At 43.6% G+C, this 27309-nt stretch overlaps 1 protein-coding gene across 2 annotated transcripts in view; it reads left to right on the forward strand.

Annotated features, from left to right (window-relative positions):
* MITD1 (microtubule interacting and trafficking domain containing 1) overlaps window positions 1-26756 on the forward strand; it is a 70282-nt gene extending 43526 nt beyond the window's left edge. For both annotated transcript variants that reach the window (XM_069757514.1, XM_069757516.1), the window contains exons 5-7: window positions 4758-4873; window positions 5233-5293; window positions 25871-26756. In XM_069757514.1, coding sequence (XP_069613615.1) covers window positions 4758-4873; window positions 5233-5293; window positions 25871-25966 — 273 coding nt within the window. In that variant the 3' untranslated portion in view covers window positions 25967-26756. The remainder of the gene's footprint in view (window positions 1-4757; window positions 4874-5232; window positions 5294-25870) is intronic.
* The last annotated feature ends 553 nt before the right edge of the window (window positions 26757-27309 follow it).

Raw genomic sequence — 27309 nt, forward strand, 5'->3', positions numbered from 1 at the left:
TTTCCCATTCAGTGTGTAATGGTGATATTGATTCCTTCTTCCTATGTGTATAACCTTACATTTATCATTGTTAAACCTCATCTGCCACCTTTCAGCCCAAGTTTCCAACTTATCCAGATCCATCTGTAGCAGAATACTATCTTCTCTAGTATTACTGCTTTACATAGTTTTGTATCATCTGCAAATATCGATATTTTACTGTGTAAACCTTCTACCAGATCATTAATGAATATGTTGAAGAGAACAGGTCCCAATACCGACCCCTGCGGTACCCCACTGGTCACAGCGACCCAATTAGAGACTATACCATTTATAACCACCCTCTGCTTTCTATCACTAAGCCAGTTACTAACCCATTTACACACAATTTCCCCCAGACCAAGCATTCTCATTTTGTGTACCAACCTCTTGTGCGGCACGGTATCAAACGCTTTGGAAAAATCGAGATATACCACGTCCAATGACTCACCGTGGTCCAGCCTATAGCTTACCTCTTCATAAAAACTGATTAGATTGGTTTGACAGGAGCGATTTCTCCTGATATGGAGTTAAACAGTTATTCTCATTGAGATAATCCAGAATAACATCCTTCAAAAACCCTTCAAATATTTTACCAACAATAGAGGTTAGACTTACTGGCCTATAATTTCCAGGTTCACTTTTAGAGCCCTTTTTGAATATTGGCACCACATTTGCTATGCGCCAGTCCTACGGAACAGACCCCGTCGCTATAGAGTCCCTAAAAATAAGAAATAATGGTTTATCTATTACATTACTTAGTTCTCTTAGTACTCGTGGGTGTATGCCATCTGGACCCGGAGATTTATCTATTTTAATCTTATTTAGCCGGTTTCGCACCTCTTCTTGGGTTAGATTGGTGACCCTTAATATAGGGTTTTCATTGTTTCTTGGGATTTCACCTAGCATTTCATTTTCCACCATGAATACCGTGGAGAAGAAGGTGTTTAATATGTTAGCTTTTTCCTCGTCATCTACAACCATACTTTCCTCACAATTTTTTAAGGGGCCTACATTTTCAGTTTTTATTCTTTTACTATTGATATAGTTGAAGAACAGTTTGGGATTAGTTTTACTCTCCTTAGCAATGTGCTTCTCTGTTTCCTTTTTGGCAGCTTTAATTAGTTTTTTAGATAAAGTATTTTTCTCCCTATAGTTTTTTAGAGCTTCAATGGTGCCATCCTGCTTTAGTAGTGCAAATGCTTTCTTTTTACTGTTAATTGCCTGTCTTACTTCTTTGTTTAACCACATTGGGTTTTTCCTATTTCTAGTCCTTTTATTCCCACAAGGTATAAACCGCTTACAGTGCCTATTTAGGATGTTCTTAAACATTTTCCATTTATTATCTGTTCTTATTTCTGAGGATATTGTCACAGTCTACCAGATTAAGGGCATCTCTAAGCTGGTCAAACTTTGCCTTCCTAAAGTTCAGTGTTTTTGTGACTCCCTGACAAGTCCCCCTAGTGAAAGACAGGTGAAACTGTACAATATTGTGGTCGCTATTTCCTAGATGCCCGACCACCTGCAGATTTGTTATTCTGTCAGGTCTATTAGATAGTATTAGGTCTAAAAGTGCTGCTCCTCTGGTTGGATTCTGCACCAATTGTGAAAGATAATTTTTCTTGGTTATTAGCAGAAACCTGTTGCCTTTATGGGTTTCACAGGTTTCTGTTTCCCAGTTAATATCCGGGTAGTTAAAGTCCCCCATAACCAGGACCTCATTACGGGTTGCAGCTTCATCTATCTGGTTTAGAAGTAGACGTGGCTATATTGGTCACTAATTTTGGGTGGGTTTGTTTTTGCATGTTAGAAATGTTTATTTCTAAATTTCCTGCAGTTATATTGGTTTACCTGGTGAAAATAAACAAGTGAGATGGGAATATATTTGGTTTTTATTAAGTTGCCTAATAATTCTGCACACTAATAGTTACCTGCACAAACAGATATCCTCCTAATATAGCCAAATCTTAAAAAAATCCCACTCCAACTTCCAAAAAATATTAAGCTTTGATATTTGAGTCTTTTGGGTTGATTAAGAACATAGTGGTTGATCAATAATAAAAATAATCCTCTAAAATACAACTTGACTAATAATTCTGCACCCAGTGTAGTTATGACACCGGACCTGGTGAGTATAGAACTGCCTTGTATAACCTCCATTTTCTCTTCTATTTCACACAAAGTGAAGGGACGATGGAGGTCATACAAGGCATATCTATACTCACCTGGACATGTGTCAGAAAGTGAATTCATGAGGCTGTTGTTTGTGCATCATGAATTAATTATTTCTGACACCTGACTTGATGAGTATAGATCTGTTTTGTAAACAGCCATCGTCTCTTCAGTCTGCGTTCAATAGATACTGCAGAACAGAATCAGGACGCAATTACGTCAACAACCTTACCACTAACAACCTAAGTGGTTTTTAGAGGAAATACATAGGAGACTCGGTCAAGATATCAAAACACAAATTTTATTAACAACAAATATTAGTAACATTTAAAACATAACTGGTACAGACCCAAACCCAACAGGACATTTACACAATATTGTCTTGCCATGCCACATGTCCAATATTAGAATAAAAAAGGCAGCAAATTGGTCCAGCATGTGGCCAACTTCAACAGTTGACCGCAGCGGGTAATGCTGGTAATCTGGCAATGGGTTTGCAACTGGTTCATCCAGTTCAATGTTGGGTCGCTCCTTAGCCATTATGTAATTGTGGAGAACCACACAGGATTTCACCACCTCATCGACTGTCTCTATTTTTAGATTAATGCCTGTTGCAAGAATGCGACATTTTGAGACTAGAATCCCAAAGGTACACTCTACTGTTCTTCGGGCCCTGGTCAGTGTGTAGTTAAAGATCCTTTTAGTGTGGTTCAAGTCACGACTGGAATATGGCTTCAGTAGGTTTTCACACATCTGGAAGGCCTCATCCCCAACCATAACAAATGGCATCGGTGGGCCTTGAGTGTTGGGGAGAGGTCGTGGCCGTGGAAAATTAAAATATTTGCGATACACACGTTGGCCCATATCCGAGTTCTTGAAAGTCTGGGAATCTTTGCCATGGCCAAAAGCTGCAATGTCCACGGCGATGAAGCGACAGTCCGCATCTGCACAACAGAACTTTTTTTTTTTTTGTAGTTGAAGTACTCCAATCCTGTTCTGGCTGGTTTGATGTGCTTTCCATCCACCGCACCCAAACAGTTGGGGAAATCACACACACTCCAGAATTTCTCTGCAATTCCCATCCACATGTCCTCCGTGGGTAGGGGTATATATTCATCCCGGAGAACGTTCCACAAAGCCCAGCAGATGTCTGCAACTATTCTGGACAGGGTGGATATTCCAAGCCAGTATTGGAAGTGGAGGGATGATAAACTCTCTCCGGTTGCCAGAAATCTGAAATAAAATAAAAAAATAAAATTACAATCAATTTGATTTATGGTGGTGTTTAGCTAAAGACATAAAGGAAAATACAAAGAATACATGACAGACCAACAATAATTATGACTGGCGTTTGTTTAGAATTATTACGTACCTTAATGTAACCAGCAGACTTTCCCCTACAGGAATCGCTCTACGGAGCTGGGTGTCCAGTCTCCGGATGGCTCCTTGGACACGACCAAGCAAATCCCGAAAAGAGTCTTGCGACATCCGGGTATATTCCTGGAATTTGTCCGGGTTGGCATTAAGCTTGCTGTGTAGGGTGTGATAGGCTCCACGGCTCTCCCGGACTTCAATAATGGGGTGTCTCCAATAACCCCGACGTCGTGTTCTTCTGTCTTTCTCGATTTCTTTGTTGCTCCCAAGCAAACGCACAGGCAAGAAACAGCTTGATGCTTAAATCCAGGTTGAAATAAAAGCTCTCCATGTGAAAATCCATCATGACACAGGATACAGTAGCAAACTGTGAAGATTTCAGCAGTTCAAGGGTCACTATAAAGATATCCCATAATACACGCCCTTTGTAGTCCCATTGGCGGTGTCTGGTTATCTAGATTTTTTTCCTGTAAAATTTTCCACCATGCGCACAAAAAACGCAAAAGCATGAAAACGTCGCGTTTTTAAAACCGCATGCGTTACCGTATGCGTCTAAAATACGCTGCGTTTGTACGCTTTTCCATGCGGTTATTCCTTCATTTGCGGTTGCAGATTAAACGCTTCGGATTATAACGCAAATGTGAAACTAGCCTTAAAGTAAGGAACATTTTTTGTGATAACACAACACAAACAAAAAGAAATGTATATGATCTTATTTCATCCTACTTTTTTAAACTGATTTTAGGAGACTTCATCATGCACTTGCCTGATAGTTGGTATAATACAATGCTGAACTTAAGGACCTTATATGAATAGAAGAATGGGAGACTGATGGGTCTTTATTAAGTCCCCCTGCTTGCATGGAGAGGCTTCAGAATCCCATGTTCACATCTCCTGGATACTGATGGGGTGACAGGGGAACACCCTGATTGACCTCTTCAGCTATAGGGTTAATTGACTGTAATTGGAGTTATCCCCAATACCGGCCATTGCATCAGTGTCAGTCTGCACTATCCAAGGACATATACAGCAGATTGTGCAAAGTACTTGGTAGGGGTTAATATGACAGTTTATTAATTTTATGTGAATATTCACTGGTTTCTCCTACTTTCCGCCTGCTTTTTTGCACACACAAGCCTTACAGACTTGTTTATTGTTGACTCACTTATTTTATTTTTTATTAATTGTACTAGGAGAATGTTAAAGATCAACAAATGAGCAGCTTGCAGGAGATCAAGAATTCACTACAGGACTTTGGTGTAGCGTTAGAGGTCGCTTTTTCTTCATCGATTCATGACCGGGAAATCAGGTAGGAAATATGTCATAATATACCCTCATCTATATTATAGCAGTGAGACAATGGCATCCATATAAAACCGTATAGGTGTGCAGTTATATGTCTATCTCACGTGGACTGTCACACTTCCAGCAACAAGTGCATAAATTGTAAAGAGCCTTACGTCCTCCTTGTGGAGGAAAGTTATTTCACCCGTGTTTAAAGGGCTATTTCTGCACTGCTCCCTTCTGCATTAAGAGCTGAGTGGGGCAGGTGATGTCAATGGCATGATGACATCTGCCCCGTTCACCTCGATAGTAAGCGGAGTAGGACTAACCCTTCAATGTACATTGCATCATGTACTAAAACTTATTTTTTCTCAATGTATGCAGGTTTAACAATGGCTGGATGATTAAGATTGGAAGAGGTCTTGATTATTTTAAGAAACCTCAGGTAAGTAACATTTCATTTTCAGACCAAGTGTATGCTGTGCCTTTTTTAAAAAAATGAATGAGAAAAGAAATCTATGTAGACGTGTTTTTTTTTCCAGAATTTCGTCTCTGTCCCCCTTCTATCTGTAAGATCAACACCCATATACACAACTGCATGAGATAGGCTGTTGCTTATGTAAACCAGAGCTTTTGACAAATAGCCCTAACGGAACAATTTCTTGAGATGGCGTGCAGAGGTCCGTTTGCTCCTGATCTGACCAGCATTCCTGTGTGGTTCTTTTAATTAATGACACTGGTCATTGAAGGGACATACATGACAAAATGTTAAAAAGACCGGGAATGATATTCCAGTTGGAAAATCTTCAACTCTTGAAATTGAGCATATGACTGTTGATTAGGAATTAAAAATGTTTAACTCCTTTGTCATGGCAGTGTTGAAGGGAACCTGTCACCCCGTTTTTTTCAATATGAGATACAAATACCGTTAAATAGGGCCTGAGCTGTGCTTTACAATAGTGTATTTTTTGTCCCCGGATTCCCCACCTATGCTGCCGAAATACCTTACTAAAGTTGCCGTTTTTGCCTGTCAATCACGCTGGTCAAATGGGCGTGGTTAAATCCCTGTTTCTCCCCCCGCTCCTCGGCATGTCTGACGTAAATTCGATCTGTGAATCGCACAGATCGCACTCTTTTTTGGCAGTTGCGCAGTGCATTCTGCGCCTGCGCATTATGCTTTGCCCAACTGTGGGCATAGCATTCAGCACATCACCGCACATGCGCAGTGATGTGCTGTATGCTATGCCCACAGTTGGGCAAAGCATAATGCGCAAGAGCAGAGCGCACTGCGCAACTGCCCCCCCAAAAAAAGCGCGATCTGAGCGATTCACAGATCGAATTTACGTCAGGCACGCCGAGGAGCAGGGGGGAGAGAAACAGTGATTTAACCACACCCATTTGACCAGCGTGATTGGCAGGCGAAAACTGCAACTTTAGTAAGGTATTTCGGCAGCATAGGTGGGGAATCGGGGGACAAAAAATACACTATTGTAAAGCACAGCTCAGGCCCTATTTAACGGTATTTTTATCTCATATTTAAAAAATGGGGTGACAGGTTCCCTTTAAAATAATGAAGGGAATCTGTCAGCAGGATTTCTCCTCCAAACTATTTGTATGCATACGTAGCTCTTTTGGCAGTACATTGCTGTACCTTTATGTGACTAGTCTGTTCTCCTGTTACTGAGAAATTAGCGTTTGAAATGCTAAAATTTATATAAAGATGAAGAGCTATTTGTAGATCTGAAACCTCTGTCACTCCGACTCTATTCCCCACCCACTGCTGCCTTTTTGTGCTTGACAGACAGGCTCTATTATTTGTAACTTCAGGCAAAGGATCCGTCTGTCAAGTCGGAGGAGGTGGCGCTGGGTTCAGAATAGATCTGGAGTGACAGCGGTATTAGATCTACAAATGACTCTTCACCCTCATGTGCATATCAGTTCAAACACTGATTTCTCAGTAATGGAGGAACAGACTGGCCATGTAAGGGAATGGCTGTCTTTGAAAGACCTTTCATGCCCATATAAATAGTTTAGCAGATGAAATCCTGTTGACTCACTTAAAAATCATCTGTTACTTACCGGCCACAGGCCAATCTGTCTGCGCCGCTGCACTGGCGGATATGCACTGGCGGATATGTACAGGCTACCATGGTGACATTACATCTACAGTACTTGATCTGGGGCTGGTAAGAAATAGATGATCTTATTACTTTTCAACACTGCCATGATGAACTGGTTAAAAAAGTTGGAAGGAAAAAACATTTAAATTTATTGTATTATCCAGTATCTATTAAAGAGTCAATGGTTTTAGTAACATACACATAATGAGATCAATCTGGTTCTCATGTGTACTACTGTTAACATGTATGGCCACCTTATGTGTTCCTTTTTAAAGGGGTTTTCCCACGAAAAAATAAAAGGAGATTTTTGTGTAATCACTGTAGAATCTTTTTCTCCGAGCCAATCATTGGGGGACACAGGACCATGGGTGTTATGCTGTTTGCCACTAGGAGGACACTAAGTAAACACAAATAATTAAATCCTCCTCTGCAGTATACACTCCTTGACTGGCCAGTAATGACCCAGTTCAGTAGTAAAGCAGTAGGAGTGTGAGAAAAACCAAGACAAGTAAACTATGTCAAAAACTGAGGAACAAACCACAACAACAACCAGCCAATAGGCTAACAGGGTGTGTGCTTTGTCCCCCCAATGATTGGCTCGGAGAAAAAGATTTTACGGTGAGTACACAAAAATCTCCTTTTTTCCTACGCCTCATTGGGGGACACGGGACCATGGGACGTCCTAAAGCAGTCCCTGGGTGGGGAGCAATTGCACTGCCAAAACCCCATGTACCACTGGCTTACTGAGGTACTGCTGTCTGCAGAATGCGCTTGCCAAGGGCAGCGTCTGCCGAAGCCTGGGTATGAACGTGATAGTGCTTCGTGAAGGTATGCAGACTGGACCAAGTCGCAGCTTTACAAGGCTGTTGTGCTGAAGCCTGGTGCCGAATGGCCCAAGAAGCACCGACTGACCGAGTCGAATGCGCGTTAATCCCTGCTGGGACAGAGGTGTTCCTGACGCGATAGGATTCCTGAATAGTGGAGCGAGTCCACTTGTGGCTAGAGTGGCCTTTGAGGCGGATAGACCTTTCCTATGTCCCTCCGGAAGCACGAACAGGACATCCGACTTACGGTAGGGAGCCATGCGAGATATGTACCGCTGAAGAGCTCTAACCACATCCAGAGTATGGACAGCTTTCTCGATACGATGGGTTTGTGCCGGACAGAATGACGGCAAGACAATGTCCTCATTTAGATGAAAGGAGGAGATGACTTTAGGTAGGAAAGAGGGAGAGGTTCTCAAAACTACCTTGTCTGGGTGAAAAAACAGAAAAGGAGGTTGGCAAGAGAGGGCCACCAACTCAGAAACTCTCCTGATTGACGTAATCACCACGAGAAAGACCACCTTCCATGAAAGGAGGGTGAGAGAGATGTCCTGCAATGGTTCGAAAGGGGCCTCCTGAAGAACTCCGAGAACCAAGTTAAGATCCCATGAAGCCAAAGGCATTCTATAGGGAGGGACCACCCGGGAGACTCCTTGGATGAACGTCTTAAGCGGCAGTCTGAAAACGATCTTTCGTTGGAATAGAACAGAGAATGCGGACACTTGTCCCTTGAGCGAGCTTAGGGCAAGTCCTGACTCTAAAAATGATTGGAGAAACTCCAGAATGGACGGAATGGAAAACACCAGAGGAGAACGTCAATGGGCATTGCACCATGAAAAGAAGATGCGCCAGGTGCGATGATAAATGCGCATGGATACGGGTTTCCTAGCGCGAATCATGGTAGAAGAAACCCCTGGAGAGAATCCGGCTTGGGCTAAAATCCAGGATTCAACGGCTACGCCGTCAAAGACGGGGCCCCGGAGTTCTGGTGGCAAATCGGGCCCTGTGAAAGAAGATCCACGCGATCTGGAAGCCGCCAGGGGACGTCGGCAACCATTTGGACGAGTTCCGTGTGCCATGCTCGGCGCGGCCAGTCCGGCGCGATGAGGATCACCGGTCTCCCCTCTGCCCTGATCTTCTTGATGACTCTCGGGAGCAGAGGAAGAGGCGGAAATATGTATGGCAGCTGGAACCGATGCCACGACAGGTCCAGAGCATCTGCCCCGATCGCGCAAGGATCGCGGGATCGAGCAATGAACTGGGGAACCTGGTTGTTGAGCCTCGAGGCCATGAGATCCTCATCCGGCATCCCCCAGCGAAGACAAATCTGCTGGAAGACTTCTGGATGGAGGGACCACTTGCCCGAAGCAAGACCTTGGCGACTGAGGAAGTCCGCTTCCCAATACTCCACACCCGGTATGTGGATCGCCGAGATGAGCGAGTGATTGGTCTCGGCCCAGCGCAGGATGTGGGAGACTTCGAGCATGGCTGCCCTGCTGCAGGTTCCTCCTTGCCGGTTGATATACACCACGGCTGTGGCGGTGTCTGATTGGATTATGATGGGATGGCCTGCGAGAAGATGGTGAAAGTTGCGTAAGGCAAGTGTAATTGCTCGAATCTCCAAGATATTGATTGGAAGATGCGACTTTCTTGTGGACCAACGACCTTGTGCCGTGTGGTGATTGAAACTGCGCCCCAGCCCAAAAGGCTGGCATCGGTGGTCACCACTAACCAGCGCACAGGGAGAAAGGACGTCCCTTGGTTCAGGGAAGACTGTAGCGTCCACCACCTGAGGGGTCTGCCTGACCTGTGGGGACAGGCGAAAACGACGGTCGAGGGAAAACAGACTCCTGTCCCAGGCTAACAGCAGCACCTGTTGCAGGGCATGGAGATGGAACTGCACAAACGGAACAGCTTCCATCGCCGCAACCATTTTCCCGAGGATGCGCATCGCAAAGCGAATGGAGTGAGGGACTGGGCGGGAGAGCTTGCGCGCTCCCTGTTGTAAGGACAAGACCTTCTCTGGAGGGAGAATGACTAACCCGTGGGAAGAGTCCAAAATCATGCCCAGGAAGCAGATTTGCTGAGGTGGCACTGGAGATGATTTCTCGAAGTTGATTTTCTAACCCAGGCGAGAAAGAGAATCCACGGTGATACTTCCAGACTCCTCGCAGGCAGAATTGGACGGACCCTTGATTAATAGGTCGTCCAGATAAGGCAGAACTACCACTCCCCGAGCATGAAGAATGGCCATGATGGCCGCCATGACCTTCGTGAAGACTCTGGGGCAGTGGCGAGTCCGAAGGGCAAGGCCACAAACTGGAAGTGTTCTTCCTGAACTGCGAAGCGCAAGAACTGCTGATGAGAGGGGAAAATTGGAATATGTAGATAAGCATCCTTGATGTCTATGGGGTGCAAGGAACTCTCCTTTTTCCAGGGACGTGAAAACGGAACGGAGCGAGTCCATCATGAAGTGTCGGACCCGTACGAACTTGTTTAGCAGTTTGAGGTCCAGTATGGGCCGTAGGGTCCCATCCTTCTTTGGGACCACAAATAGGTTGGAGTAAAACCCCTTGAACCTTTGATCTCGAGGGACCGGAATGATGACACTGTCCCTTTGAAGTGCCTGTATGGCCTGAAGAAGATGTGATGCCTTTGCTTTGGGGGGAGAAGACTGGAAGAAGCGCGGAGGGGGATGGAAGAAAACTCGATTTTGTATCCGGAAGACACGAGCTCTCTGACCCACTAGTCATGAACGACCGAGAGCCAATTTTGACGGAACGAAAGAAGGCGTCCGCCTACTTTGTCGGTGTCTGCCGGACACGTCGACGAGTCATTGTGTAGAAGGTTTAAGGGATGCAGATGCCTTAGGGCCAGAAGGTCTCGGTCTGGGTTTCCAGGAACGGTTTGGTCTGTATGAGACCTGGGGATTTCTGTTTTCCCGCTGTCCCGAACCAGGGGAGGAGGAGGACCAACTGGAGTTGTTACGAAAGGACCAGAATCGAAACTGCTGTTGATTCCAAAAAGGCTGGGAAGGTTTTTGCTGGGGAAGAAATTTACTCTTCCCTCCGGTAGCATCAGAAATGATTTGGTCTAGTTTCTCCCCGAATAAACGGCCAGCTTGATAAGGTAAAGAAGTCACCGACTTTTTAGAAGCAGAATCTGCTCGCCAATCACGGAGCCATAAGGCCCTCCTGATGGAAATTGCGTTTGCAGCCGCTTGCGCTGCACAATTAGCCACATCTATGGAAGTGTTAACTACGAAATCTCCGGCCTAAGCTATCTGGTTAGCTAGTCTGGCCGCCTCTGGGGGAAGATTACTGTCGTGGACGGTAGAGGTTAACACCTCTGCCCAGGCAACTATTGCCTTAGCCACCCAGGTAGCGGCAAAGGATGGAAGGAGAGCTGCTCTTGAGGCCTCAAAGATTGAGCGAGGCAGGTAGTCAATTTGACGGTCAGAAGGATTTTTAACTGATGAACCGTCGGACAGAGATAAGACTGTTTTGGATGCGAGTCGCGATACGGCAGGATCCATAGAAGGAGAGAGAAGCAACTCCTTCATCAGATCCTTGGAGAAAGGATATATAGCTTCCGTGGTTTTTTGAGCCGTAAATCGCTTCTCCGGGTGTTCCCTGTGCTTTTGGAGAATGTCCTGAAACTCAGGGTGATTAGCAAATATCTTTTGAACGCGTTTAGTCTTTTTAAAAGACACAACGTGTTCCTGAGTGGATACCGATTCCTCATCCACCATTAGCGTTTTGTTGACAGCCTCAATAAGGGAGTCAAGTGTCTCCTGACCGATAGAGGAGTCTTGGGTTAAAGATTCCTCCGACTCGTATTCTGAGTCATGTACGCTGCGACCCTAGGAGGAGAGGGAGCGAGAAGATAAGCTGACAGATACTGAAGCTCGAGCATGGACGGGAGATGAGGGAAGGGTTCTTTTTCTGGCACCCCGAGAATCCCGTAGTACGGTATGCCCCCTGTGGTCGGACAGCCCCGCACCGGCGCCAGATTCCGTCGCAGCCGACGGAGGTGAGTTCTGGCTTAAGGAGGACCCTCGGAAAGAGTCCAATGCCTTGACCAAGGAATCCATTGAGCGTGACAAGGACGTGGCCCAATTAGGAGGGTTAGGCTTGACAGGGTCGGTGGAGACATTGCAGGTGGAGGCAGAAGGCGGCTGCGCACAGGCCGGGTCACAGTTCTGGCACAAGGGGGTATTGTGGGCACGTGGCAACGCAGAATTGCAAGTGGCACATGAAGTAAAAAACAGTTTGCTTGTTATTGCCCCTTTTAGCCTCCTTAGATTGAGACATAGTGTATGTCTATTCTCCAGTAAGCTGCTAATAGCAGGGCTATGGGTGCAGAGAAGGGTTTAATCTTTTCCCAATGGAGTGGAGCATCTTACCCACGGTCCTGTGCTGGTGTCCCCAGGGAGGAAGAGAGGGAAGTAGCGTTTTCGGCTGTATTTCCCAGCAGCAGTGGAGTCCCAAGATGGCGCCCAAGATTTGCAGGGCTCGTTAAGAGCGAGAAGCGCCTGAGTAGTGGGCAGGGCTCCGGCGGTGGGTGGGATTTTTGAATTGCGGCTTAGTCCGGCTGATGAAGCCGGGGACTAAATTAGTGGAGCCAGCCAGCGGAGCGCCCGCAACGCCACACCTAACGATCGCCGCTGGCATCTAGCCAGCGGTACCTCTCCCCAGGGACCCGGACTGCATCTTCCCACGCCGGCAGCGCGAGGAAGAGTAGTACGCACCAAGGAAGCCACCTCCAGCTCAATCGATTCTCCCTATGCCGGGGGATGGAGAGCGTCCTGATATGTGCTTGCCTTCTCAAGGGACTTACAGCTGTGCCTGCCCCAGGGGACTTACAGATGTGCCTGCCGCAGGGGGCTTACGGCTACTGTGGGGACTACATGACGCCAAGGTGAGGGCTTGAGTGTGGTGGAGCCCGGGAGGTGCACATAAGAGGTATACTCTATGTGCTCGCCATCTTACAGGGGGAGACCGGGACCGTATAGGAACCGTCGCCCTAGCGTAGATTAGGCATGCCCCAAACGTCTCAGGAGAGGCACGGGGAGGTATACTCGCTGTGCTCGCCTGTTGATAGTTTGAGGGAGAGCGGACCCTGAAATGGAATCCGTCACCCCCCTTCACTCCATTAATTAAAAAATAAAAATTTACAGAAAAATAAACATAAAATAAAAAACGTTGGGGTCTGAGAACAGACCCAAATGCCTCCTTCAGACACTAAGCAAGAACTGGGTCATTACTGGCCAGTCAAGGGGTGTATACTGCAGAGGAGGAGTTAAAGGGAACCTGTCACCACCCCTCCCCCCAGGCATTTGTAACTAAAAGAGCCACCTTGTGCAGCACTAATGCTGCATTCTGACAAGGTGGCTCTTTTAGTTATTGGTGCTGTAACTTCAGAAATAATCCATTTTATAATTTGTCCCAAATACCTTGAATCAGTCCTGGAGGCAGATCTTTCCCTCCCTGCTGCAAACGCAGCACCGCCGTCACTCATGTCTTCTTGGAGCCGGGCGCCGCCTCCTCAGCGCTGTTTTCAAATGAGCTGGCGTCTGCGCTCTTTTCTCATGCCTTGGGCATGCACAGTGAGCGCTGCCCGTCATCTGTCTTCATTTGCAGTCTAGCTGACTGCGCCTGTGCGGCCTCCCTGCCCGATATCCTGCCCCGCAGTGTCTTCTGATTTATTCTCACTGCGGGGTGGGATCTTGGGCAGGGCGGCCGCACAGGCGCAGTCAGCTAGAATGAGGACAGAGGACGGGCAGCGCTCACTGCGCATGCCAAAGGCATGAGAAAAGAGCGCAGGCGCCGGCTCATTTGAAAACAGCGCTGAGGAGGCGGCACCAAGAGGACATGAGTGACGGCGGTGCTGCGTTTGCAGAAGGGGGGAAAAGACCTGCCTCCAGGACTGATTCAAGGTATTTGGGACAAATTATAAAATGGATTATTTCTGAAGTTACGGCACCAATAACTAAAAGAGCCACCTTGTCAGAATGCAGCATTAGTACTGCACAAGGTGGCTCTTTTAGTTACAAACGCCTGGGGGGGGTGAAAGGTTCCCTTTAACCCCTTTACCCCCAAGGGTGGTTTGCACGTCAATGACCAGGCCAATTTTTACAATTCTGACCACTGTCCCTTTATGAGGTTATAACTCTGGAACGCTTCAACGGATCCTAATGATGCGGAAATTGTTTTCTCGTGACATATTGTACTTCATGATAGTGGTAAAATTTCTTTGATAATACCTGCGTTTATTTGTGAAAAAAACGGAAATTTGGCAAAAATTTTGAAAATTTCGCAATTTTCAAACTTTGAATTTTTATGCAATTATATCACAGAGATATGGCACACAAAATACTTAATAAGTAACATTTCCCACATATCTACTTTACATCAGCACAATTTTGTAACCAAAATTTTTTTTGTTAGGGAGTTATAAGGGTTAAAAGTTGACCAGCAATTTCTCATTTTTACAACACCATTTTGTTTTAGGGACCACATGTCATTTTGAGGGGTCTATATGATAGAAAATACCCAAGTGTGACACCATTCTAAAAACTGCACCCCTCAAGGTGCTCAAAACCACATTCAAGAAGTTTATTAACCCTTCAGGTGTTTCACAGGAATTTTTGGCATGTTTAAATAAAAATGAACATTTAACTTTTTTTCACAAAAAATTTACTTCAGCTCCAATTTTGTTTTATTTTACCAAGGGTAACAGGAGAAAATGGACCCCAAAAGTTGTTGTACAATTTGTCCTGAGTACGCCGATACCCCATATGTGGGGGTAAACCACTGTTTGAGCGCATGACAGAGCTCGGAAGCGAAGGAGGGCAATTTGACTTTTCAATGCAAAATTGACACAAGTGTCAAGTGACACCATTTTGGAAAGTAGACCCCCTAAGGAACTTATCTAGAGGTGTGGTGAGCACTTTGACCCACCAAGTGCTTCACAGAAGTTTATAATGCAGAACCGTAAAAATAAAAAATCATATTTTTTCACAAAAATTATATTTTTGCCCCCAATTTTTTATTTTCCCAAGGGTAAGAGAAGAAATTGGACCCCAAAAGTTGTTGTACAATTTGTCCTGAGTACGCTGATACCCCATATGTGGGGGTAAACCACTGTTTGGGCATATGGTAGAGCTCGGAAGGGAAGGAGCGCCGTTTGACTTTTCAATGCAAAATTGACAGGAATTGAGATGGGACGCCATGTTGCATTTGGAGAGCCACTGATGTGCCTAAACATTGAAACCCCCCACAAGTGACACCATTTTGGAACTTATCTGGATGTGTGGTGAGCACTTTGACCCACCAAGGGCTTCACAGAAGTTTATAATGCAGAGCCATAAAAATAAAACAACATTTTTTCCCACAAAAATTATTTTTTAGCCCCCAGTTTTGTATTTTCCCTAGGGTAACAGGAGAAATTGGACCCCAAAAGTTGTTGTCCAATTTGTCCTGAGTACGCCGATACCCCATATATGGGGGGAACCACCGTTTGGGCGCATGGGAGGGCTCGGAAGGGAAGGAGCGCCATTTGGAATGCAGACTTAGATGGAATGGTCTGCAGGCGTCACATTGCGTTTGCAGAGCCCCTAATGTACCTAAACAGTAGAAACCCCCCACAAGTGACACTATTTCGGTTTGCACAGCACTCTGTCAGATCAGCGATCTGACTTAGAGCAGTGCAGGCTTACCAAGCGCCTGCTCTGAGCAGGCGCTGTGAAGCCACCTCCCTCCCTGCAGGACCCGGATGCCGCGGCCATCTTGGATCCGGAGCCTGCAGCGAGGAAGGAGGTAGGAGACCCTCGCAGCAACGCGATCACATCGCGTTGCTGCGGGGGGCTCAGGGAAGCCCGCAGGGAGCCGCCTCCCTGCGCGACGCTTCCCTGCACCGCCGGCACATCGCAATCATGTTTGATCGCGGTGTGTCGGGGGTTAATGTGCAGGGGCGGTCCGTGACCGCTCCTGGCACATTGTGCCGGATGTCATCTGCGATAGGCAGCTGACACCCAGCCGCGATCGGCCGCGCTTCCCCCGTGAGCGCGGCCGATCGCTATGACGTACTATCCCGTCGAGGGTCAGATAGGCCCAGGGCACCTCGACGGGATAGTACGTCTAAGGTCAGAGAGGGGTTAATTCTTTGTGTTTACTTAGTGTCCTCCTAGTGGCAAGCAGCATAACACCCATGGTCCTGTGTCCTCCAATGAGGCGTAGGAGAAAGTAAATTTTACTCAATAGATCTTGGAATAATAATAGTTTCCACAATTGGATGTGTTTAAATAAAATGTTAAGGCCCCTTCACATTAAGCGACGCTGCAGCGATACCGACAACGATCCGGATCGCTGCAGCGTCGCTGTTTGGTCGCTGGAGAGCTGTCACACAGACCGCTCTCCAGCGACCAACGATGCCGGTAACCAGGGTAAACATCGGGTAACTAAGCGCAGGGCCGCGCTTAGTAACCCGATGTTTACCCTGGTTACCATGCTAAAAGTAAAAAAAAAACAAACACTACATACTTACCTACAGCCGTCTGTCCTCCAGCGGTGCGCTCTGCTTCTCTGCTCTCCTCCTGTACTGTCTGTGAGCCGGAAAGCAGAGCGGTGACGTCACCGCTCTGCTTTCCGGCTCACAGCCAGTACAGGAGGAGAGCAGAGCACAGCGCCGGAGGACAGACAGCGGTAGGTAAGTATCTAGTGTTTGTTTTTTTTTACTTTTAGCATGGTAACCAGGGTAAACATCGGGTTACTAAGCGCGGCCCTGCGCTTAGTTACCCGATGTTTACCCTGGTTACCAGTGAAGACATCGCTGGATCGGTGTCACACACGCCGATCCAGCGATGTCTCCAGGGAGTCCAGCGACGAAATAAAGTTCTGGACTTTGTTCAGCGACCAACGATCTCCCAGCAGGGGCCTGATCGTTGGTCGCTGTCACACAGAACGATTTCATTAACGATATCGTTGCTACGTCACAAATAGCAACGATATCGTTAACAATATCGTTATGTGTGAAGGTACCTTTACTGTGCTGAGATAATCTTATAAATATGCGCCTACTGTGTAATGACTGTCTGACTGTGCAGGAACATGGTCTGATCATATCACAGCTCCTGGCCAGGGGAGGACACAGAGAGGATACAGACAGGACAGCACGGGGTCACCACTGATTGTTTGTTTGTTTGTTTTTTTGTTTAGATAAAACATTTCACTGCCTGTTCATAAACAATATTTAACCTCAAAGAAAGAATCTGTTGTGATCCCTGCTGTAATGTCTGTATAGTTATTTATTTTCTCCCCTGCCCAGGAGCTGTGGTATGATCAGACCATGTCCCTGTATGGTCAGACACAGCCATTAGGGTATGTGCACACGTCAGGATTTTTTAGCAGAGATTTCCTGACAAAAAACGGACATTACTGCCAGAATTCCGCATGCGGTTTTTTTGCGTTTTTTTTTTTTTGCACGTTTTTTCCCAATGCATAGAATAGTGGGAAAAACGCAAAAAATCAGCAAAATTAATGAACATGCTGCTTTTTTTTTTTTACCACGATGCGTTTTTTTGGCGGAAAAAAACGCATCATGTGCACAAAAATTGCAGAATGCATTCTAAATGATAGGATGCATATGTATGCGTTTTTTTATGCGGTTTTATCGCGAAAAGACCTGAACATGTGCACATACCCTGACACAGTACACAGCAGGGGCACTTTTACAAGGTTATCTCAGCACAGGAACATTTTATTACACACATCCAATTGTGTAGTTTACTTTTATTCCAGGTTCTATTGATTAAAATGTACTTTTGTTTGTGGGGAAAACCCCTTTAATTTGCAGTGTTTTATCCTTGTTGTGGTGTTTGCTAATATATTTAAGTTTGGGTCGATCTTCAATACCCTTACTTTCCTGGACTCGCATAATGCAGAAACATTAGATACCCTGAACACTTGTCATAGCCATTTATGTATAAATAAATACATTCTTCATTTAATAGACAACATAATTAACCAGACAGAATATTGTATTATGCAGAGGATCGGGCAGTGGCCTTGAATTTTGAGTGACAGTATCTTCATCATGAGACTAGATGGGGTTTGAGGTTGACCCTTTCATAGGCTGTAACTAGCCTGCAGTTTTACTGTAGCCTACTGTATATAGTGTAAAGGTTACAATATCTTTGTAACTGGCAACCCCTCCCAGCTCACACTTACAGCTGATCTTTCTGCATTTTTGTGTGCTAAACAGGCCATATTTGTGTTGGGTTTTGAAACTCTCATAATCGTAGCCGTATTTCTAAAAACATCTCACAGGACAGTAATAATGCTAGTACCTTTCAGGGCCTTGCAGGAGCGTGCTGCTGAGTATAGTACATCGCTTATTCCATTTCATTTGAATTCTGAAAGGAACGCTAAACACAGAGAATGCTCCCCGACCCCCTCCCCCCCCAAAAAAAAAAACACTCAGCAACTCATCCCCTAATCTCCCATTTTTTAATCTTATTTTGTCTCATGAGACATATATTTTCTGAGTGTCTCTGGAGATCAGCCATGTTCCCCTTCTCCGCACTGTCTTGTGTACAGCGGTAAGATGACTGATTGCAGCAGAAGCCTCCATATCATGCCCTATTTACAAAGTGACAACAGATTCCTTTGCCCTGTCTCCTTGGCTAAAGGGGTAAGGTCTTAGTTTCCCATAAGCCAAATACTGACCTTATCAGCAGAAAAGTAAATGAGTTGTCCTACAGTAAAAAAAAATAAAAAAATAGAGAGATACAGCTATGTGTGTGTATATATATATCTGTATACAATCGCCAGTTGGGACTTCCGGCCGCTGTCCCCGAATTCCATAAGGCACCGCCGCAGTGTCACGAACTGCACCATAAGCGTCTCCGCTATTCCCGCGCATGCGCAATAACATCCACAACTGCGCGCTCTACCCGCGCATGTGCGGTAACAACGCGGCTGTTAATGTGCCTGCATGGGGAATAGTGGAGATGTTAATTTCACCGCACTCCCTATTTCTAGTGTGTGTGTATATATATATATATATATATATATATATATATATATATATATATATATATATATATATATATATATATATATATATATATATATATATATATGTATATATGTATATATGTATATGTATATATGTGTATGTATATATATATGTGTATATATATATGTATATATATATGTGTATATATATATGTGTATATATATATATATATATATATATGTGTGTGTATATATATATATATATATATATATATATATATATATATACGCACGCACACACATACATACAGTTAGGTCCATATATATTTGGACAGAGAGAACATTTTTCTAACTTTGGTTATAGACATTACCACAATGAATTTTAAACAAAACAATTCAGATGCAGTTGAAGTTCAGACTTTCAGCTTTCATTTGAGGGTATCCACATTAAAATTGGATGAAGGGTTTAGGAGCTTCAGCTCCTTAACATGTGCCACCCTGTTTTTAAAGGGACCAAAAATAATTGGACAATTGACTCCAAGGCTATTTCATGGACGGGTGTGGGCAATCCCTTCATTATGTCATTCTCAATTAAGCAGATAAAAGGCCTGGAGTTGATTTGAGGTGTGGTGTTTGCATTTGGAAGGTTTTGCTGTGAAGTAAACATGCGGTCAAAGGAGCTCTCCATGCAGGTGAAACAAGCCATCCTTAAGCTGCAAAAAGAGAAAAAACCAATCCGAGAAATTGCTACAATATTAGGTGTGGCAAAATCTACACTTTGGTACATCCTGAGAAAGATAGAAAGCATTGGTGAACTCATCAATGCAAAAAGACCTGGGAGCCCACGGAAGACAACAGTGGTGGATGATCGCAGAATAATCTCCATGGTGAAGAGAAACCCCTTCACAACAGCCAACCAAGTGAACAACACTCTCCAGGAGGTCGGCGTATCAATATCCAAATCTACCATAAATAGAAGACTGCATGAAAGTAGATACAGAGGGTTCACTGCACGGTGCAAGCCACTCATAAGCATCAAGAATAAAAAGGCTAGACTGGACTTTGCTAAAAAAACATCTAAAAAAGCCAGCACAGTTCTGGTAGAACATTCTTTGGACAGATGAAACCAAGATCAACCTCTACCAGAATGATGGAAAGAGAAAAGTATGTCGAAGGCGTGGTACAGCTCATGATCCAAAGCATCATCTGTAAAACACGGGTCACTAGTGTGCTAAACAGGCCATATTTGTGTTGGGTTTTGAAACTCTCATAATCGTAGCCGTATTTCTAAAAACATCTCACAGGAGAGTAATAATGCTAGTACCTTTCAGGGCCTTGCAGGAGCGTGCTGCTGAGTATAGTACATCGCTTATTCCATTTCATTTGAATTCTGAAAGGAACGCTAAACACAGAGAATGCTCCCCGACCCCCTCCCCCCCCAAAAAAAAAAACACTCAGCAACTCATCCCCTAATCTCCCATTTTTTAATCTTATTTTGTCTCATGAGACATATATTTTCTGAGTGTCTCTGGAGATCAGCCATGTTCCCCTTCTCCGCACTGTCTTGTGTACAGCGGTAAGATGACTGATTGCAGCAGAAGCCTCCATATCATGCCCTATTTACAAAGTGACAACAGATTCCTTTGCCCTGTCTCCTTGGCTAAAGGGGTAAGGTCTTAGTTTCCCATAAGCCAAATACTGACCTTATCAGCAGAAAAGTAAATGAGTTGTCCTACAGTAAAAAAAAATAAAAAAATAGAGAGATACAGCTATGTGTGTGTATATATATATCTGTATACAATCGCCAGTTGGGACTTCCGGCCGCTGTCCCCGAATTCCATAAGGCACCGCCGCAGTGTCACGAACTGCACCATAAGCGTCTCCGCTATTCCCGCGCATGCGCAATAACATCCACAACTGCGCGCTCTACCCGCGCATGTGCGGTAACAACGCGGCTGTTAATGTGCCTGCATGGGGAATAGTGGAGATGTTAATTTCACCGCACTCCCTATTTCTAGTGTGTGTGTATATACAGTGGGGCAAAAAAGTATTTAGTCAGTCAGCAATAGTGCAAGTTCCACCACTTAAAAAGATGAGAGGCGTCTGTAATTTACATCATAGGTAGACCTCAACTATGGGAGACAAACTGAGAAAAAAAAATCCAGAAAATCACATTGTCTGTTTTTTTAACAATTTATTTGCATATTATGGTGGAAAATAAGTATTGGGTCAGAAACAAAATTTCATCTCAATACTTTGTAATATATCCTTTGTTGGCAATGACAGAGGTCAAACGTTTTCTGTAAGTCTTCACAAGGTTGCCACACACTGTTGTTGGTATGTTGGCCCATTCCTCCATGCAGATCTCCTCTAGAGCAGTGATGTTTTTGGCTTTTCGCTTGGCAACACAGACTTTCAACTCCCTCCAAAGGTTTTCTATAGGGTTGAGATCTGGAGACTGGCTAGGCCACTCCAGGACCTTGAAATGCTTCTTACGAAGCCACTCCTTCGTTGCCCTGGCGGTGTGCTTTGGATCATTGTCATGTTGAAAGACCCAGCCACGTTTCATCTTCAATGCCCTTGCTGATGGAAGGAGGTTTCCACTCAAAATCTCACGATACATGGCCCCATTCATTCTTTCATGTACCCGGATCAGTCGTCCTGGCCCCTTTGCAGAGAAACAGCCCCAAAGCATGATGTTTCCACCACCATGCTTTACAGTAGGTATGGTGTTTGATGGATGCAACTCAGTATTCTTTTTCCTCCAAACACAACAAGTTGTGTTTCTACCAAACAGTTCCAGTTTGGTTTCATCAGACCATAGGACATTCTCCCAAAACTCCTCTGGATCATCCAAATGCTCTCTAGCAAACTTCAGATGGGTCCGGACATGTACTGGCTTAAGCAGTGGGACACGTCTGGCACTGCAGGATCTGAGTCCATGGTGGCATAGTGTGTTACTTATGGTAGGCCTTGTTACATTGGTCCCAGCTCTCTGCAGTTCATTCACTAGGTCCCCCCGCGTGGTTCTGGGATTTTTGCTCACCGTTCTTGTGATCATTCTGACCCCACGGGGTGGGATTTCGCATGGAGCCCCAGATCGAGGGAGATTATCAGTGGTCTTGTATGTCTTCCATTTTCTAATTATTGTTCCCACTGTTGATTTCTTCACTCCAAGCTGGTTGGCTATTGCAGATTCAGTCTTCCCAGCCTGGTGCAGGGCTACAATTTTGTTTCTGGTGTCCTTTGACAGCTCTTTGGTCTTCACCATAGTGGAGTTTGGAGTCAGACTGTTTGAGGGTGTGCACAGGTGTCTTTTTATACTGATAACAAGTTTAAACAGGTGCCATTACTACAGGTAATGAGTGGAGGAAAGAGGAGACTCTTAAAGAAGAAGTTACAGGTCTGTGAGAGCCAGAAATCTTGATTGTTTGTTTCTGACCAAATACTTATTTTCCACCATAATATGCAAATAAATTGTTAAAAAAACAGACAATGTGATTTTCTGGATTTTTTTTTCTCAGTTTGTCTCCCATAGTTGAGGTCTACCTATGATGTAAATTACAGACGCCTCTCATCTTTTTAAGTGGTGGAACTTGCACTATTGCTGACTGACTAAATACTTTTTTGCCCCACTGTATATATATATATATATATATATATATATATATATATATATATATATATATATATATATATATATGTATATATGTATATATGTGTATATGTGTATATATATATGTATATATATATGTGTATATATATATGTGTATATATATATATATATATGTGTGTGTATATATATATATATATATATATATATATATATATATATATATATATATATATATATATATATATATATACGCACGCACACACATACATACAGTTAGGTCCATATATATTTGGACAGAGAGAACATTTTTCTAACTTTGGTTATAGACATTACCACAATGAATTTTAAACAAAACAATTCAGATGCAGTTGAAGTTCAGACTTTCAGCTTTCATTTGAGGGTATCCACATTAAAATTGGATGAAGGGTTTAGGAGCTTCAGCTCCTTAACATGTGCCACCCTGTTTTTAAAGGGACCAAAAATAATTGGACAATTGACTCCAAGGCTATTTCATGGACGGGTGTGGGCAATCCCTTCATTATGTCATTCTCAATTAAGCAGATAAAAGGCCTGGAGTTGATTTGAGGTGTGGTGTTTGCATTTGGAAGGTTTTGCTGTGAAGTAAACATGCGGTCAAAGGAGCTCTCCATGCAGGTGAAACAAGCCATCCTTAAGCTGCAAAAAGAGAAAAAACCAATCCGAGAAATTGCTACAATATTAGGTGTGGCAAAATCTACACTTTGGTACATCCTGAGAAAGATAGAAAGCATTGGTGAACTCATCAATGCAAAAAGACCTGGGAGCCCACGGAAGACAACAGTGGTGGATGATCGCAGAATAATCTCCATGGTGAAGAGAAACCCCTTCACAACAGCCAACCAAGTGAACAACACTCTCCAGGAGGTCGGCGTATCAATATCCAAATCTACCATAAATAGAAGACTGCATGAAAGTAGATACAGAGGGTTCACTGCACGGTGCAAGCCACTCATAAGCATCAAGAATAAAAAGGCTAGACTGGACTTTGCTAAAAAAACATCTAAAAAAGCCAGCACAGTTCTGGTAGAACATTCTTTGGACAGATGAAACCAAGATCAACCTCTACCAGAATGATGGAAAGAGAAAAGTATGTCGAAGGCGTGGTACAGCTCATGATCCAAAGCATCATCTGTAAAACACGGGTCACTAGTGTTTATTGATGATGTGACATAGGACAGAAGCAGCCGAATGAATTCTGAGGTATTCAGAGCCATACTGTGTGCTCAGATCCAGCCAAATGCAGCCAAACTGATTGATCGTCGTTTCATACTACAGATGGACAATGACCCAAAACATAAAGCCAAAGCAGCCCAGGAGTTTATTAAAGGAAAGAAGTGGAATATTCTTGAATGGCCAAGTCAGTCACCTGATCTAAACCCAATTGAGCATGTATTTCACTTGTTAAAGACTAAACTTCAGACAGAAAGGCCCACAAACAAACAGCAACTGAAAACCACCCCAGTGAAGGCCTGGCAGAGCATCAAAAAGGAGGAAACAGCGTCTGGTGATGTCCATGAGTTCAAGACTTCAGGCAGTCATTGCCAACAAAGGGTTTTCAACCAAGTACTAGAAATGAACATTTTATTTAAAATTATTTAATCTGTTCAATTACTTTCGGTCCCTTTAAAAACAGGGTGGCACATGTTAAGGAGCTGAAACTCCTAAACCCTTCTTCCAATTTTAATGTGGATACCCCCAAATGAAAGCTGAAAGTCTGAACTTCAACTGCATCTGAATCGTTTTGTTTAAAATTCATTGTGGTAATGTCTATAACCAAAATTAGAAAAATGTTGTATCTGTCCAAATATATATGGACCTAACTGTATATGTGTATATATATATATATATATATATATATATATATATATATATATATATATATATATATATATATATATTCATATATTCACCAGTTGGGACGTCTGGCCGCTGTCCCCGAATCCCATAAGAGGCACCGCGGCAGTGTCACTTGCGCATTCGCCGTTCGTGGCCGCAAGGCCACAAACTACGCCATTGCAAGTGACATACACGCCTCTGCTATGCCTGCGCATGCGCAGTAACAACCACAACTGCGCGCTGTACCCGCTCTACCCACGCATACGCGGTAATGATGCGAATGTTACTGCGCCTGCATGGGGACTAGCGGTGATGTCTGTTTTAGGCTGTATGCAAATTTTGTGGAGATCTGCAGCGTTTTTTTCCGCGCAGAAACGCTGCAGATCCGCACTGTGATTTACAGTACAATGTAAATCAATGTGAGAAAAAAAAAAAGCTGTGCACATGGTGCACAAAACTCTGCGCAGAAACGCTGCGGATTTCAAAGAAGTGCATGTCACTACTTTTGTGCGAATCTGCAGCGTTTCTGCACCCCTCCATTAATAGAAATCCGCAGTGGTAAAATCTGCACAAAAACCGCATCAATTCCACACAAAATATGCACTAAATCTGCATAAAAACCGCAGCAAATCCGCAGCTGCGGATTCTGCCAGGAGATGCGGATTTTGTGAAGAAAATTCTGCACCTCTTTTCTTACGTGTGCACATAGCCTTACTTGTGCAGTCGCAGTAACAGCCTTATGGCCACGAACTGCGCCTGCAGATATACGTCACCGCTATTCCCTGTAAAAGCCATAACTGTGCTGTGTACCCGCGCATGCTTACTTATGATTTTTGATTACCTCACGCAGCACAAACTTCTCCACAGTCCCATACTGTATATCAATTTTGTCTACTATTTGAGATGCAAAAATACAGTACTGTCTACTACTGGTGTGTACATAGTTCATACCACTGAGGTACTGCTTCTGGATTTGCCATTTTAACTGTAATGAACAAAAAAAATAACTAAAAATATTAGTCCTTTGGGAACGGACAATCACACACATACAAACTGCACAAAACAATGTACCACCTCCAATTATAGTCACAACATCTTACAAGAGACCACATAGGGTAAATAGACACACAGCACACAGGGAAGACACCACATAGCGAACACCGCTCAAGAAACACTACCAGATACCAAAATACAGCACACAACAAGGAAGAAACCGTGCACAAGGGGTGAAAGAGGCCAAATGACCCAACACATACAATACAAAAATGCAGAGGGATGATATAGAACAGATATGTTGGAAAGCGCAAACAGGCCTCAGACCTCCGAAGTCGCTTGTGATGGACACATGTACATGTACACAAGCCATTATGTTGTCTAGTAAAATGAGAGCTTGTCAGTTTGAAATTGCGAAAATTCCGACACTTTTGATAACAGGGAATCTGTTTTTACATTCCTGTTGAGTCTTGCGCTATTAAGTGTTGCTTTGAATTTGCTAATCTAATATTTAACCCCTTTTATTTTAAATGTGTAGTCTTTTTATTCTTTACTTTTTTGTATTCTGTCTTTTAGAGCCGGTTCTCCATAGGCTACTGTGACTATGACCTGCGGCCCTGCTATGAGACATCAGTTGATATTTTCCATAATAACCACACTCGGAAAACATGACTAGTCTGTACAATGGAGTGATCTGAAAGGGCATTTGAGGTGCAGCTGAAGTATGTTCCTGCCTCAGTGCAGGTATATTTAGTTCCTGACAACCTTAATTATGTGAGTGGGATAATGAATCTCTTCTCTATCGTGCACTGTTTCTCCCGATGTCCGGCTGTTTATCTGGAATATCCCATGTGGGAAACAAGTCGGTTACATAGTATAATTTATTTGTGCTTGATGTGTTGGCAGATGACAATGTACCACGGTATAGCACATGCAAACACAATAACTATACTGACAAGTGTTCTTATCCCGCCTTGTGTATTTTACTGTTGTATTCATTCATCTTATATGTTTGGTATATTTGGAAGTATAGGCGACATATTTTGCTTTTCTAATTATTAAAAAAAGGGGCATAATAATCTGACTGAGCTTTTCTAAGTGCCGTTTTATATTGTATTGGAGTCCAGTTTCTAATTTTGTTCTCCGGCTTATTTTAATGTTTCTTCATTTTATCTCCGCATTTTTACTGTATGTACTAGATGTATTTGCTTTTGTAATCATTCTGATACCGATCCATGCATTATCTCTAATTACGGTATGTATTTTGTCACTTCACAGAGTAATTATTTTGTTAGTAAATGCCAAGTACTGAGTGAGTTTTGTGGTTTTGGTGATATTATTTGCATGACAAAGCTTTACTAAAATGATTATTATATGCGCCCACTTTTTTTCTGTTCTCACATTGAGAAATGTACAACATTGTATTTTATATGTATTTATTTTTAATAAAAAAATATTAATCTAATGAATTTACTGTATATCTTTCTTTCTAAAGAATTATTTTATTAGCACTTTTCCAGGTTAACAAAAACCATGACACATTACTGAGAATATATATACGCAAAGGAAACCGAATAATGGTTGATTTGCCTTTACAAAGCCATTCCACATATCAGATTTTGCTTGTATAAGTCATAATAGCAATATTAATGTCCTGCCGCAGCCAATTTTCTTTATAAATAGATGTATGAACCCTTTTTTTTTTTTTCGCTGGACGAGTTCTACTTTTAAGTGACACCATACATTTTACCACACGATGTACTGGAAAATGGAAAAACAATTCCAAGTGTGATTAAATTGCAGAAAATAAAATGCAATTCTGACATGGTTTATGTGGTTTTGTTTTTACAGAGTTCGAGTGGTAAAAACATGACGATTCATTGGAGTGTGGTAATAGAAGCAGGGTGAGTGACACCATTGCTGCCTCAGCTTCTATCGCTGTGCCCTGATGAAGTCTCATTTCAGTGAATGAGGTAGTGGGGAGAGAAGCAGTGACTGCGGTGACAGCAATTAAA

Source organism: Ranitomeya imitator, chromosome 3 (genome assembly GCF_032444005.1).
Source record: "Ranitomeya imitator isolate aRanImi1 chromosome 3, aRanImi1.pri, whole genome shotgun sequence".
NCBI classification, from domain to species: Eukaryota; Metazoa; Chordata; class Amphibia; order Anura; family Dendrobatidae; genus Ranitomeya; species Ranitomeya imitator.